Raw genomic sequence first — 17,394 nt, 5'->3', positions numbered from 1 at the left:
TATGCATGGAACCACCCTACCACCTGACTATGCATGGAACCACCCTACCACCTGACAATGCATGAAACCACCCTACCACCTGACTATGCATGGAACCCACCCTACCACCTGACTATGCAAGAAACCACCCTACTACCCATCTATGCATGGAACCACCCTACCACCTGACTATGCAAGAAACCACCCTACTACCCATCTATGCATGGAACCACCCTACCACCTGACTATGCATGAAACCACCCTACTACCCACCTATGCATGGAATCACCCTACCACCTGACTATGCATGGAACCACCCTACTACCCATCTATGCATGGAACCACCCTACCACCTGACTATGCATGGAACCACCCTACCACCTGACTATGCATGAAACCACCCTACCACCTGACTATGCATGGAACCACCCTACTACCCATCCATGCATGGATCCACCCTACCACCCGACTATGCATGGAACCACCCTACCACCTGACTATGCATGGAACCACCCTACCACCTGACTATGCATGAAACCACCCTACTATCTGACTATGCATGGAACCACCCTACCACCCATCTATGCATGGAACCACCCTACCACCCATCTATGCATGGAACCACCCTACCACCTGACTATGCATGGAACCACCCTACTACCATCTATGCATGGAACCACCCTACCACCCATCTATGCATGGAACCACCCTACCACCTGACTATGCATGGAACCACCCTACTACCTGACTATGCATGGAACCACCCTACCACCTGACTATGCATGGAACCACCCTACCACCTGACTATGCATGAAACCACCCTACCACCTGACTATGCATGGAACCACCCTACCACCTGACTATGCATGGAACCACCCTACCACCTGACTATGCATGGAACCACCCTACCACCTGACTATGCATGGAACCACCCTACCACCTGACTATGCATGGAACCACCCTACCACCTGACTATGCATGGAACCACCCTACCACCTGACTATGCATGGAACCACCCTACCACCAGACTATGCATGGAACCACCCTACCACCTGACTATGCATGGAACCACCCTACCACCTGACTATGCATGGAACCACCCTACTACCATCTATGCATGAAACCACCCTACTACCCGACGATGCATGAAACCATCCTACTACCCGACGATGCATGGAACCACCCTACCACCTGACTATGCATGGAACCACCCTACTACCTGACTATGCATGGAACTACCCTACCACCTGACTATGCATGGAACCACCCTACCACCTGACTATGCATGGAACCACCCTACTACCCGACTATGCATGGAACCACCCTACTACCATCTATACATGGAACCATCCTACTACCATCTATGCATGGAACCACCCTACCACCTGACTATGCATGGAACCACCCTACCACCTGACTATGCATGGAACCACCCTACTACCCGACAATGCATGGAACCACCCTACTACCTGACTATGCATGGAACCACCCTACTACCCGACTATGCATGGAACCACCCTACTACCATCTATGCATGGAACCACCCTACTACCATCTATGCATGGAACCACCCTACTACCATCTATGCATGGAACTACCCTACCACCCGACTATGCATGGAACCACCCTACTACCATCTATGCATGGAACCACCCTGCCACCTGACTATGCATGGAACCACCCTACCACCTGACTATGCATGGAACCACCCTGCCACCTGACTATGCATGGAACCACCCTACCACCTGACTATGCATGGAACCACCCTACCACCTGACTATGCATGAAACCACCCTGCCACCTGACTATGCATGGAACCACCCTACCACCTGACTATGCATGGAACCACCCTACCACCTGACTATGCATGGAACCACCCTACCACCTGACTATGCATGAAACACCCCTACCACCTGACTATGCATGGAACCACCCTACCACCTGACTATGCATGGAACCACCCTACCACCTGACTATGCATGGAACCACCCTACCACCTGACTATGCATGGAACCACCCTACCACCTGACTATGCATGGAACCACCCTACTACCCGACTATGCATGGAACCACCCTACTACCATCTATGCATGGAACCACCCTACTACCATCTATGCATGGAACCACCCTACCACCCGACTATGCATGGAACCACCCTACCACCTGACTATGCATGGAACCACCCTACTACTATCTATGCATGGAACCACCCTGCCACCTGACTATACATGGAACCACCCTACCACCTGACTATGCATGGAACCACCCTGCCACCTGACTATGCATGGAACCACCCTACTACCATCTATGCATGGAATCACCCTACCACCTGACTATGCATGGAACCACCCTACCACCTGACTATGCATGAAACCACCCTACCACCTGACTATGCATGGAACCACCCTGCCACCTGACTATGCATGGAACCACCCTACCACCTGACTATGCATGGAACCACCCTACCACCTGACTATGCATGAAACCACCCTGCCACCTGACTATGCATGGAACCACCCTGCCACCTGACTATGCATGGAACCAGCCTGCCACCTGACTATGCATGGAACCACCCTACCACCTGACTATGCATGAAACCACCCTACCACCTGACTATGCATGAAACCACCCTGCCACCTGACTATGCATGGAACCACCCTGCCACCTGACTATGCATGGAACCACCCTACCACCTGACTATGCATGAAACCACCCTACCACCTGACTATGCATGGAACCACCCTACCACCTGACTATGCATGGAACCACCCTACCACCTGACTATGCATGGAACCACCCTACCACCTGACTATGCATGGAACCACCCTACCACCTGACTATGCATGGAACCACCCTACCACCTGACTATGCATGGAACCACCCTACCACCTGACTATGCATGAAACACCCCTACCACCTGACTATGCATGGAACCACCCTACCACCTGACTATGCATGGAACCACCCTACCACCTGACTATGCATGGAACCACCCTACCACCTGACTATGCATGGAACCACCCTACCACCTGACTATGCATGGAACCACCCTACTACCCGACTATGCATGGAACCACCCTACTACCATCTATGCATGGAACCACCCTACTACCATCTATGCATGGAACCACCCTACCACCCGACTATGCATGGAACCACCCTACCACCTGACTATGCATGGAACCACCCTACTACTATCTATGCATGGAACCACCCTGCCACCTGACTATACATGGAACCACCCTACCACCTGACTATGCATGGAACCACCCTGCCACCTGACTATGCATGGAACCACCCTACTACCATCTATGCATGGAATCACCCTACCACCTGACTATGCATGGAACCACCCTACCACCTGACTATGCATGAAACCACCCTACCACCTGACTATGCATGGAACCACCCTGCCACCTGACTATGCATGGAACCACCCTACCACCTGACTATGCATGGAACCACCCTACCACCTGACTATGCATGAAACCACCCTGCCACCTGACTATGCATGGAACCACCCTGCCACCTGACTATGCATGGAACCAGCCTGCCACCTGACTATGCATGGAACCACCCTACCACCTGACTATGCATGAAACCACCCTACCACCTGACTATGCATGAAACCACCCTGCCACCTGACTATGCATGGAACCACCCTGCCACCTGACTATGCATGGAACCACCCTACCACCTGACTATGCATGAAACCACCCTATCACCTGACTATGCATGGAACCACCCTAACACCTGACTATGCATGGAACCACCCTACCACCTGACTATGCATGGAACCACCCTACCACCTGACTATGCATGGAACCACCCTACCACCTGACTATGCATGGAACCACCCTACCACCTGACTATGCATGAAACCACCCTACCACCTGACTATGCATGGAACCACCCTACCACCTGACTATGCATGGAACCACCCTACCACCTGACTATGCATGGAACCACCCTACTACTCGACAATGCATGGAACCACCCTACTACCTGACTATGCATGGAACCACCCTACTACCCGACTATGCATGGAACCACCCTACTACCATCTATACATGGAACCACCCTACTACCATCTATGCATGGAACCACCCTACTACCATCTATGCATGGAACTACCCTACCACCCGACTATGCATGGAACCACCCTACTACCATCTATGCATGGAACCACCCTGCCACCTGACTATGCATGGAACCACCCTACCACCTGACTATGCATGGAACCACCCTGCCACCTGACTATGCATGGAACCACCCTACCACCTGACTATGCATGGAACTACCCTACCACCTGACTATGCATGGAACCACCCTACCACCTGACTATGCATGGAACCACCCTACCACCTGACTATGCATGGAACCACCCTACCACCTGACTATGCATGGAACCACCCTACCACCTGACTATGCATGGAACCACCCTACTACCCGACTATGCATGGAACCACCCTACTACCATCTATGCATGGAACCACCCTACTACCATCTATGCATGGAACCACCCTACCACCCGACTATGCATGGAACCACCCTACCACCTGACTATGCATGGAACCACCCTACTACCATCTATGCATGGAACCACCCTGCCACCTGACTATGCATGGAACCACCCTACCACCTGACTATGCATGGAACCACCCTGCCACCTGACTATGCATGGAACCACCCTACTACCATCTATGCATGGAATCACCCTACCACCTGACTATGCATGGAACCACCCTACCACCTGACTATGCATGAAACCACCCTACCACCTGACTATGCATGGAACCACCCTGCCACCTGACTATGCATGGAACCACCCTACCACCTGACTATGCATGGAACCACCCTACCACCTGACTATGCATGAAACCACCCTGCCACCTGACTATGCATGGAACCACCCTGCCACCTGACTATGCATGGAACCACCCTGCCACCTGACTATGCATGGAACCACCCTACCACCTGACTATGCATGAAACCACCCTACCACCTGACTATGCATGAAACCACCCTGCCACCTGACTATGCATGGAACCACCCTGCCACCTGACTATGCATGGAACCACCCTACCACCTGACTATGCATGAAACCACCCTACCACCTGACTATGCATGGAACCACCCTACCACCTGACTATGCATGGAACCACCCTACCACCTGACTATGCATGGAACCACCCTACCACCTGACTATGCATGGAACCACCCTACCACCTGACTATGCATGGAACCACCCTACCACCTGACTATGCATGGAACCCCCCTACCACCTGACTATGCATGGAACCACCCTACCACCTGACTATTTATGGAACCACCCTACCACCTGACTATGCATGGAACCACCCTACCACCTGACTATGCATGGAACCACCCTACCACCTGACTATGCATGGAACCCCCCTACCACCTGACTATGCATGGAACCACCCTACCACCTGACTATGCATGGAACCACCCTACTACCCATCTATGCATGGAACCACCCTACCACCTGACTATGCATGGTACCACCCGACTATGCATGGAACCACCCTACCACCTGACTATGCATGGAACCACCCTACGACCTGACTATGCATGGAACCACCCTACCACCTGACTATGCATGGTACCACCCGACTATGCATGGAACCACCCTACCACCTGACTATGCATGGTACCACCCGACTATGCATGGAACCACCCTACCACCTGACTATGCATGGTACCACCCGACTATGCATGGAACCACCCTACTACCTGACTATGCATGGAACCACCCTACCACCTGACTATGCATGAAACCACCCTACCACCTGACTATGCATGGAACCACCCTACCACCTGACTATGCATGGAACCACCCTACCACCTGACTATGCATGGAACCACCCTACCACCTGACTATGCATGGAACCACCCTACCACCTGACTATGCATGGAACCACCCTACCACCTGACTATGCATGAAACCACCCTACCACCTGACTATGCATGGAACCACCCTACCACCTGACTATGCATGGAACCACCCTACCACCTGACTATGCATGGAACCACCCTACTACTCGACAATGCATGGAACCACCCTACTACCTGACTATGCATGGAACCACCCTACTACCCGACTATGCATGGAACCACCCTACTACCATCTATACATGGAACCACCCTACTACCATCTATGCATGGAACCACCCTACTACCATCTATGCATGGAACTACCCTACCACCCGACTATGCATGGAACCACCCTACTACCATCTATGCATGGAACCACCCTGCCACCTGACTATGCATGGAACCACCCTACCACCTGACTATGCATGGAACCACCCTGCCACCTGACTATGCATGGAACCACCCTACCACCTGACTATGCATGGAACTACCCTACCACCTGACTATGCATGGAACCACCCTACCACCTGACTATGCATGGAACCACCCTACCACCTGACTATGCATGGAACCACCCTACCACCTGACTATGCATGGAACCACCCTACCACCTGACTATGCATGGAACCACCCTACTACCCGACTATGCATGGAACCACCCTACTACCATCTATGCATGGAACCACCCTACTACCATCTATGCATGGAACCACCCTACCACCCGACTATGCATGGAACCACCCTACCACCTGACTATGCATGGAACCACCCTACTACCATCTATGCATGGAACCACCCTGCCACCTGACTATGCATGGAACCACCCTACCACCTGACTATGCATGGAACCACCCTGCCACCTGACTATGCATGGAACCACCCTACTACCATCTATGCATGGAATCACCCTACCACCTGACTATGCATGGAACCACCCTACCACCTGACTATGCATGAAACCACCCTACCACCTGACTATGCATGGAACCACCCTGCCACCTGACTATGCATGGAACCACCCTACCACCTGACTATGCATGGAACCACCCTACCACCTGACTATGCATGAAACCACCCTGCCACCTGACTATGCATGGAACCACCCTGCCACCTGACTATGCATGGAACCACCCTGCCACCTGACTATGCATGGAACCACCCTACCACCTGACTATGCATGAAACCACCCTACCACCTGACTATGCATGAAACCACCCTGCCACCTGACTATGCATGGAACCACCCTGCCACCTGACTATGCATGGAACCACCCTACCACCTGACTATGCATGAAACCACCCTACCACCTGACTATGCATGGAACCACCCTACCACCTGACTATGCATGGAACCACCCTACCACCTGACTATGCATGGAACCACCCTACCACCTGACTATGCATGGAACCACCCTACCACCTGACTATGCATGGAACCACCCTACCACCTGACTATGCATGGAACCCCCCTACCACCTGACTATGCATGGAACCACCCTACCACCTGACTATTTATGGAACCACCCTACCACCTGACTATGCATGGAACCACCCTACCACCTGACTATGCATGGAACCACCCTACCACCTGACTATGCATGGAACCCCCCTACCACCTGACTATGCATGGAACCACCCTACCACCTGACTATGCATGGAACCACCCTACTACCCATCTATGCATGGAACCACCCTACCACCTGACTATGCATGGTACCACCCGACTATGCATGGAACCACCCTACCACCTGACTATGCATGGAACCACCCTACGACCTGACTATGCATGGAACCACCCTACCACCTGACTATGCATGGTACCACCCGACTATGCATGGAACCACCCTACCACCTGACTATGCATGGTACCACCCGACTATGCATGGAACCACCCTACCACCTGACTATGCATGGTACCACCCGACTATGCATGGAACCACCCTACTACCTGACTATGCATGGAACCACCCTACCACCTGACTATGCATGGAACCACCCTACTACCCATCTATGCATGGAACCACCCTACCACCTGACTATGCATGGTACCACCCGACTATGCATGGAACCACCCTACCACCTGACTATGCATGGAACCACCCTACGACCTGACTATGCATGGAACCACCCTACCACCTGACTATGCATGGTACCACCCGACTATGCATGGAACCACCCTACCACCTGACTATGCATGGTACCACCCGACTATGCATGGAACCACCCTACCACCTGACTATGCATGGTACCACCCGACTATGCATGGAACCACCCTACTACCTGACTATGCATGGAACCACCCTACCACCTGACTATGCATGAAACCACCCTACCACCTGACTATGCATGGAACCACCCTACCACCTGACTATGCATGGAACCACCCTACCACCTGACTATGCATGGAACCACCCTACCACCTGACTATGCATGGAACCACCCTACCACCTGACTATGCATGGAACCACCCTACCACCTGACTATGCATGAAACCACCCTACCACCTGACTATGCATGGAACCACCCTACCACCTGACTATGCATGGAACCACCCTACCACCTGACTATGCATGGAACCACCCTACTACTCGACAATGCATGGAACCACCCTACTACCTGACTATGCATGGAACCACCCTACTACCCGACTATGCATGGAACCACCCTACTACCATCTATACATGGAACCACCCTACTACCATCTATGCATGGAACCACCCTACTACCATCTATGCATGGAACTACCCTACCACCCGACTATGCATGGAACCACCCTACTACCATCTATGCATGGAACCACCCTGCCACCTGACTATGCATGGAACCACCCTACCACCTGACTATGCATGGAACCACCCTGCCACCTGACTATGCATGGAACCACCCTACCACCTGACTATGCATGGAACTACCCTACCACCTGACTATGCATGGAACCACCCTACCACCTGACTATGCATGGAACCACCCTACCACCTGACTATGCATGGAACCACCCTACCACCTGACTATGCATGGAACCACCCTACCACCTGACTATGCATGGAACCACCCTACTACCCGACTATGCATGGAACCACCCTACTACCATCTATGCATGGAACCACCCTACTACCATCTATGCATGGAACCACCCTACCACCCGACTATGCATGGAACCACCCTACCACCTGACTATGCATGGAACCACCCTACTACCATCTATGCATGGAACCACCCTGCCACCTGACTATGCATGGAACCACCCTACCACCTGACTATGCATGGAACCACCCTGCCACCTGACTATGCATGGAACCACCCTACTACCATCTATGCATGGAATCACCCTACCACCTGACTATGCATGGAACCACCCTACCACCTGACTATGCATGAAACCACCCTACCACCTGACTATGCATGGAACCACCCTGCCACCTGACTATGCATGGAACCACCCTACCACCTGACTATGCATGGAACCACCCTACCACCTGACTATGCATGAAACCACCCTGCCACCTGACTATGCATGGAACCACCCTGCCACCTGACTATGCATGGAACCACCCTGCCACCTGACTATGCATGGAACCACCCTACCACCTGACTATGCATGAAACCACCCTACCACCTGACTATGCATGAAACCACCCTGCCACCTGACTATGCATGGAACCACCCTGCCACCTGACTATGCATGGAACCACCCTACCACCTGACTATGCATGAAACCACCCTACCACCTGACTATGCATGGAACCACCCTACCACCTGACTATGCATGGAACCACCCTACCACCTGACTATGCATGGAACCACCCTACCACCTGACTATGCATGGAACCACCCTACCACCTGACTATGCATGGAACCACCCTACCACCTGACTATGCATGGAACCCCCCTACCACCTGACTATGCATGGAACCACCCTACCACCTGACTATTTATGGAACCACCCTACCACCTGACTATGCATGGAACCACCCTACCACCTGACTATGCATGGAACCACCCTACCACCTGACTATGCATGGAACCCCCCTACCACCTGACTATGCATGGAACCACCCTACCACCTGACTATGCATGGAACCACCCTACTACCCATCTATGCATGGAACCACCCTACCACCTGACTATGCATGGTACCACCCGACTATGCATGGAACCACCCTACCACCTGACTATGCATGGAACCACCCTACGACCTGACTATGCATGGAACCACCCTACCACCTGACTATGCATGGTACCACCCGACTATGCATGGAACCACCCTACCACCTGACTATGCATGGTACCACCCGACTATGCATGGAACCACCCTACCACCTGACTATGCATGGTACCACCCGACTATGCATGGAACCACCCTACTACCTGACTATGCATGGAACCACCCTACCACCTGACTACCACCTGACTATGCATGGAACCACCCTACCACCCAACTATGCATGGAACCACCCTACCACCCAACTATGCATGGAACCACCCTACCACCCAACTATGCATGGAACCACCCTACCACCCGACGATGCATGGAACCACCCTACCACCCAACTATGCATGGAACCACCCTACCACCCAACTATGCATGGTACCACCCTACTACCCATCCATGCATGGAACCACCCTACCACCCGACTATGCATGGAACCACCCTACCACCCAACTATGCATGGTACCACCCTACCACCCAACTATGCATGGTACCACCCTACCACCTGACTATGCATGGAACCACCCTACTACCCATCCATGCATGGAATCACCCTACCGCCTGACTATGCATGGAACCACTGAGTGTTTCTCTTGTTTGTTTGTCCTCTGAGTGACACTACCATGCAATGATCACGGCAGAATGTTACCAAGATTATAACCCAAATGTTTTTACATCTCATTTTATTTCCAACCGCCCTGATGACCCTAGGACATGGAAAAGTAATCCTGTCAGTTGTTCCTTTAATTAATTCTATAAATTGTAATTACATTTTATTTTATTCATTTCCTTCTTTACCCTAAATTATTATTTAGTATTTTCCTTAATTTTTTAACCTACTGTTTTGAAAGGATTCTGAATTATCTGAAAGCTATATAATTGAAAACAACAATAAGAACATTGAAATAGGAGGATTTGCCTTCCGTACCCTTCAAACCAATTGGGGTCTCCGTCAGTGGGCATAATCCTATGGGTGGCAATGGGATTTGAGGTCATCATTTTTGCCCAAATTTATATTCTGCAATCCTACAGGAAGTGGGTATGAAGGGAGCAGTGCCCCAAAATGTATGAACCCAAAAATCAATGTGCAACCCAAATAGTAATGTCATCATCAGACATGAACTATAATGCAATTATAACCAATACAAATAATTCCACATTTAGTTTGAGATGGCGTGTACTTGGACACTTTAAATTATTCTCCTATTTGGAGTGGTTGTGTGTGCAGCATTTAATACAGTAGACATAAAAACTGTTGAAACAATAATAAAAAATATATACATTTTGTGCAACAGCTGTAAGGACTAAGAGCGCAACGTTTCATAATAATATGCCACTGTTGGAGTTCCTGACATCAAAATAACATTTGTATTCCAACACAGATTGCCATTCACATTAAATAGATGTTTGTTAGTTTGTTGTTGTTTTTGACATAATAATGTGTTCAGAGAAACATAAATGATCTCATAGATTACCCTTATAATCCCCTAACCTCAAATAAAGTTATATTCTATTCTATTCTATTCTGTTCTGTTCTGTTCCCCAAACAGACACAGTATTTTCACCTCGTGTCCGCTCCTCTAAACTTAAGCCGATTTGGCTATCCCAAAAAGGATAAAATACGACCTGCATAGCTAGCTGTACAAAAAACATTTAAATAGATTAATTTAAATTAATTCAAATTAATCAAAACTTTGACAGAGTGGAGGAGGAGTACCAGTCCAACCGGTAAACAGATACTGTGTGTGTTGTTATATGGAGTGTGTATACAGTAGCAGCTTTAGATCACCCTGAGTGGGTTGACCATCAGCACTGTCTTCTGTTTACAGCCTGCCCCAGATAGAGGTGTACATACAGCATCTCTCCCCTCTTCCCATCCATCCACTCTCTTCCTCCTCCTCCTCCTTCCCTCCTTCCTTCCTTTCTGGTGTCTCTGGATCAAGGGGTGGGTATGGTGGTAACATTGGCCCAGTCAGGGAAGGTGTTGAGATTGAACATGGCTGCTTACTACAAGTTTAGATAGCTGGCTAGACTAACTTAACAATCTAAAAAATGTTAGCTGCTAATTGAGTGACTGCCAATGACTGACATAACTAGAGGAAAACTGCTTGTGGACAACCAAATGTCAAAGTTGAGACGCCGATTGAGTCCCCCCCAAAAATAATGTCACGGCTCACCATTAACATGTCCAACCCATACTTTAAGAAAGGCCGCTCTATACAATAGTATCACAGACAGGCAGACACACACACAGTCTCTCTCAATCGCACACTCCTAAACACACACGTCAAATCAAAAAAAAAAAAATGGTCACATACACATGGTTAGCAGATGTTAATGCGAGTGTAGCGAAATGCTTATAGTAATATCTAACTAATAATCGAACATTTCCCAACAACTACCTAATACACACAATCTAAAGTGGTGAATGAGAATATGTACATATAAATATATGGATGAGCGATGGCAGAGCGGAATAGTCAAGGTGCAGTAGATGGCATAAAATGCAGTATATACATGTGATATGAGTAATGTAAGATATGTAGGCATTATTAAAGTGGCATTATTCAGAGTGGCATTGTTTAAAGTGACTAGTGATCCATTTATTAAAGTGTCCAGTGATCGGGTCTCAATGCACAAACGTGCATACACACACACACACATACCATCCTCAGAGTACCCGCCACATCTGGGTAGTTGGGATGGGATCACAAAGAACAGCGTTGAAATCAACATGGCCACTGTGCCATCAGTGACGTACCTGGGACATAGACATCTACATATAAACAATGTCTCTCAGTCCCACTCAACGTGTCCCTATGTATTAATATGGTAGTTACATAGGCATGTACAGTGGAATTACAGTTTATGTACATATTATGTGTATAGCTGTATTTGTTGCTTACAAAGACTGCAGAAAGCTATTAGATAAAAAAAAGCGAGATAACCAGGCAGAACCACAGGGAGTTACAACACAGAACATACTGATGTCTATCACTCACGGTTTGTCCTTGTTGAAGAGCACAGCGGCCCAGCCGGGCATGAAGCCTGGTTCTCTGGTGAACCAGAGCAGGACCAGCAGGACAAACATCACCAGGATGCAGCCCTCAGCGAAGGACACACTGCCCAGCTTCTTATACTCATTCTTTATCACCCCGTACGCCTCCTTGTCACCATCTTTATTCGTTCCACAGCCAAACAACTTCTTCATGCTGTGGGTGAATGGGCCAAATAGATCCGAGACATATCAGAGATCTCTATACAGTACCGTATAGGGCGCTGGGTCTTATATAGGCTTTTATCTACTTTATCTATAGGTCAATGTCTAACATAAATGGATATCTACATAAGTGAAATATGACCATAAACCATTACCTTCTATTGTTTTACTATGCTTATTATATTGCATTTTGATGATTGGATATGTTCGTGAATGTGTCCCCTTTCAACATGGATTGCAGGCACATAATCACATTGCTTCGGCTTCCTGCCAAGAGTGTTATGGATGTTATTGACTGGAGGTAAAACATAACAGAAAAGAAGGACTCACTTGCAGCCCAGGTAAATAAACTGCAGCCACAGACAGGAGATGATCAGCATCAGAACCATGTTGGGGAAGGAGAAACCAAACCAGCTGGCAAAGTTGATGATGTCTCCATTTCCTGGGAACAGTCTATGGGGAAAGAATGATAGAATGATAGAATTAGAACTAGCATCAGTTACATGAACATTCCAAAGGGTACTGTACTGTAGGTACACCCAACATGGCCGCCGGGCGGTGCACCCACCAAAAAATGCTGCATTGAACGGGAATGTGCAGGGAATTCTAATTCTATCGAGGAGGTGACAGAGATGTTAGCTAACTCCCAAGCCAAGGAACTACTGTACAGTCAGTGTATCCAGCCTTGTGCTGTACACTGGGCAAAGTACACTGGGCACTGCAGTTTTCCCAGAGAAGAACAGTTGCTAAACCAGTGTGCAATACTGTATCCACACACAATAACCCTTTAATGGGAGCTACTCAGATGGGTATCTTACTGTATTTACTTGTAATAATACCCATACATAGTAAGTCTTTATAAACAGACATATAAACATACTCGTCGACCTGTCCTTTGAGGATGAGGTTCGGGGCGGTGCCGGTGAGGGTGGCTGTTCCTCCGATGCTGGCAGCGTAACACACACTGAGACTCATGCCTTTATCCAGTTTCAGGTACTTAGCCTCCCTCTTTAGCCTCCTCTCCCTCGCCTCCGGACTCTCCTCCACCTCTGGCTCGGGCTCTGGAGTGAGAGAACCATGGGTCAGCCAATCAGAATGTTCAGGGGTTAGAGGTCAGTCTGTCAGAAGTTTTCCTAAGGGTAACTAAGGGATTAGGACAAATATTTTCCACCTGTTGTTTTCAGGGAGTCTGAAACAGGGATGATATAGAATATGATGTACAATATGTCTGAGTCAGTTGTATTCCATCTTAGCCAGACGAGAGAAGTCCAAACAATCTTGTCTTGAACAGACAAAATCTATAAGGTCACATCCTGAATAAGCTTATCAATATCTCTTACTTACTTGTGTACCTCTACTAAGATGAATGGTTGAACAATTGACAGAAGGGTGTTTCAGGGAATCCACAACAGGTGTGAATGAGGTGTGTTATTCCTGGGCTGGAACAAAAGCCTGTCCACCCTGTGGGTTTCAAGGACCATGACTGAGGAACACTGATGTTGAGAGAACACACACTGTACTCTACTTACCGAACTGAATTACATTCTTCATGGGCTTGACATCCTTTGTACATTTAGTAGCACCTCCATCATCTGCCAAATAAGGGAGATATCATTTATTACAAAAACAGAAAGATGTGAATCAGCTTGTGATTGTGAAAGCTCATGGCGAACTTATGGACATAGTCTAGTGGTACCAGGCTGTATTTTAGTTTGAGAATGGCTTGAGAAACCTAGAATGGATGGTGTCGAGGCTAATGGACACAAAACAAATTACTCTCAACACACACATACACACATACACACATACACATACCCCGCCCCACACACACACCACTTCCTCTTAACAACACACACATATGGTAATACTGTTCTCCTTGTCACCCATATCAAAGGCTTGGTTGTCCTGGCCCTTAGGTATCCCAGTCCCGGGCCCGGCCCCCCTGATGGCCATCAGGTCCATCTCCCTCTCCTCTGCCTGTGCCTCGGTGTCACACAGCTGCTTCAGCACAGCATTAGCGATGGGCAGCATCATGGCAGTGGAGGCTGTGTTACCGATCCACATGGACAGGAAGGCTGTGGTGCCCATGAAGCCCATCATCAGACTGGAGAGACAGGAAGGGGAGAGAGAGAGAGAGAGAGAGAGAGAGAGAGAGAGAGAGAGAGAGAGAGAGAGAGAGAGAGAGAGAGAGAGAGAGACCATTTAAAAAGGAAACAGATAAGACATTTGATATGAATTCCACATTGGGCTATCAGAACACTAGACCAAACAGCTCTGTAATAGGAGAAGTAAAACAGATAAAGGGGGTCTCTTACAGGGCAGGCCTCACCCGTACTACGAGAAGTACTCTGAGGGCGATGCGTTTGTGAAGGTTCCAGTGTTCCACAGCTATAGCCATCAACAGCCCTCCAACGAACAGCATGTTAGAGTCCTTCATGTACTGGGTACACACCTGGATGAGAGACAAACAGGGGGGTTCTGAATGACTGTACTGGTCTGAGACAGGTTCTGCTTATAAATACCATAATATACTAAACATGGGATCAACAGTAAGGACTTTATCAACAGTACTTACACTACCGTTCAAAAGTTTGGGGTCACTTAGAAATGTCCTTGTTTTGAAAGAAAAGCACCTTTATTGTCCATTAAAATAACATCAAATTGATCCGAAATACAGTGTAGATATTGCTAATATTGTAAATGACTATTGTAGCTGTAAACTGCATACTTTTAATGGAATATCTACATATGCGTACACAGGCCCATTATCAGCAACCATCACTCCTGTGTTTCAATGGCACGTTGTCACGACTTCCGCAGAAGTCGGTCCCTCTCCTTGTTCGGGCGGCGTTCGGCAGTCGACGTCACTGGCCTTCTAGCCACCGCCGATCCACTTTTCATTTTGTCTTTGTCTTACACACCTGGCTTCACTCACCCAATTACTTGATTATTATTTAACCCTCTGTTCCCCATGTTAGTTTGTGAGTTATTGTTTGTATGTAGTAAGGTCCGTTAATGTGGGCTCTCTTTTGTAGTGCATTTGTATTATGTTGAGTAAAGTACGTTTATTTACTCATATCTGCTGTCCTGCGCCTGACTCCTATATACCAGGTACATACAGACCACATTCCAGAATAACTCACCCGGAATGGAGTCAGCAGGGGCAGACGCCCTCCCTGTGGCGGTAGAGGAGTGCGTCCAGTAGCACGCGACCATGTTGCAATGTCTGGGCACCGCCATGGATTGCGTGCTGCAGACGATGGATCGCTGGGAGAGAGGAGAAGGTTTTCCAGCGCCTCCATCAGCCCCACCACAGCAGGTCCCACTGTCCACCCCTCTTTCACCCGGTCCCAGCGGGATTCGGCTCGCGCTCCCGAGGGAGTATGATGGGACGGCTGCCGGATGCCAGGGGTTCCTACTCCAGCTGGAGCTCTACCTGGCGACTGTCCACCTGGATCCTTCGGGACGTGAGAGCGTGTACGCTCTCGTCTCCTGCCTTTCAGGCAAAGCCCTGGAGTGGGCCAACGCCGTATGGAGTGAAAGAGATGCGGCGTTGGATCATTACGCAGGTGAACGTCTGTTCCACCTGAGGCAGGGGACGAGGAGCGCGCAGGATTTCGCATTGGTCTTCCGGACCCTGGCCGCCAGCACGGGGTGTCTGTCGGGAGTTGGCCTGCCGAGACACCACCCTCACATTGGACCAACTGGTGGACCTGTCCATCCGGCTGGACAACCTACTGGCTACCCGCGTACGTCCGGATCGGGGCCTGTCAGTTCCATCCCCCAGCACCTCCTCTCCGACGCCCATGGAGCTGGGGGGTGCTGCGCTTAGGGCGACCGGAGGAGGGGCCATTCCCTGCACCATCTGTGGCCACAGAGGGTACACTGCTGGTCGGTGCTGGGGGGGTTCCTCAGGGAGTCGAGGCAGCAGGCAGGGCACTATCGTGTCACCCCAGGTGAGTCGGCACCAGGCTCACTCAGAGCCCCCTGTTGCTCACATGTATGTGTTTATTAGTTTTCCTGAGTTTTCCCCGCATTCCCAGCATAAGGCGCTCGTAGATTCAGGCACAGCTGGGAATTTTATTGAT

At 49.7% G+C, this 17,394-nt stretch overlaps 1 protein-coding gene across 1 annotated transcript in view; it reads right to left on the bottom strand.

The window, feature by feature from the left end:
- Positions 1–17,394, bottom strand: part of LOC139548459 (solute carrier family 13 member 2-like) — a 30,920-nt gene that overhangs the window by 8,660 nt on the left and 4,866 nt on the right. Inside the window, exons 3-8 of the mRNA XM_071358165.1 lie at positions 15,622–15,758; positions 15,190–15,410; positions 14,187–14,367; positions 13,637–13,759; positions 13,089–13,298; positions 12,753–12,847 (exon numbers count right to left, since the gene is read on the bottom strand). Coding sequence (XP_071214266.1) covers positions 12,753–12,847; positions 13,089–13,298; positions 13,637–13,759; positions 14,187–14,367; positions 15,190–15,410; positions 15,622–15,758 — 967 coding nt within the window. The remainder of the gene's footprint in view (positions 1–12,752; positions 12,848–13,088; positions 13,299–13,636; positions 13,760–14,186; positions 14,368–15,189; positions 15,411–15,621; positions 15,759–17,394) is intronic.

Source organism: Salvelinus alpinus, chromosome 21, assembly GCF_045679555.1.
Source record: "Salvelinus alpinus chromosome 21, SLU_Salpinus.1, whole genome shotgun sequence".
NCBI classification, from domain to species: Eukaryota; Metazoa; Chordata; class Actinopteri; order Salmoniformes; family Salmonidae; genus Salvelinus; species Salvelinus alpinus.
This window is presented reverse-complemented; position numbering and strand designations above follow the sequence as displayed.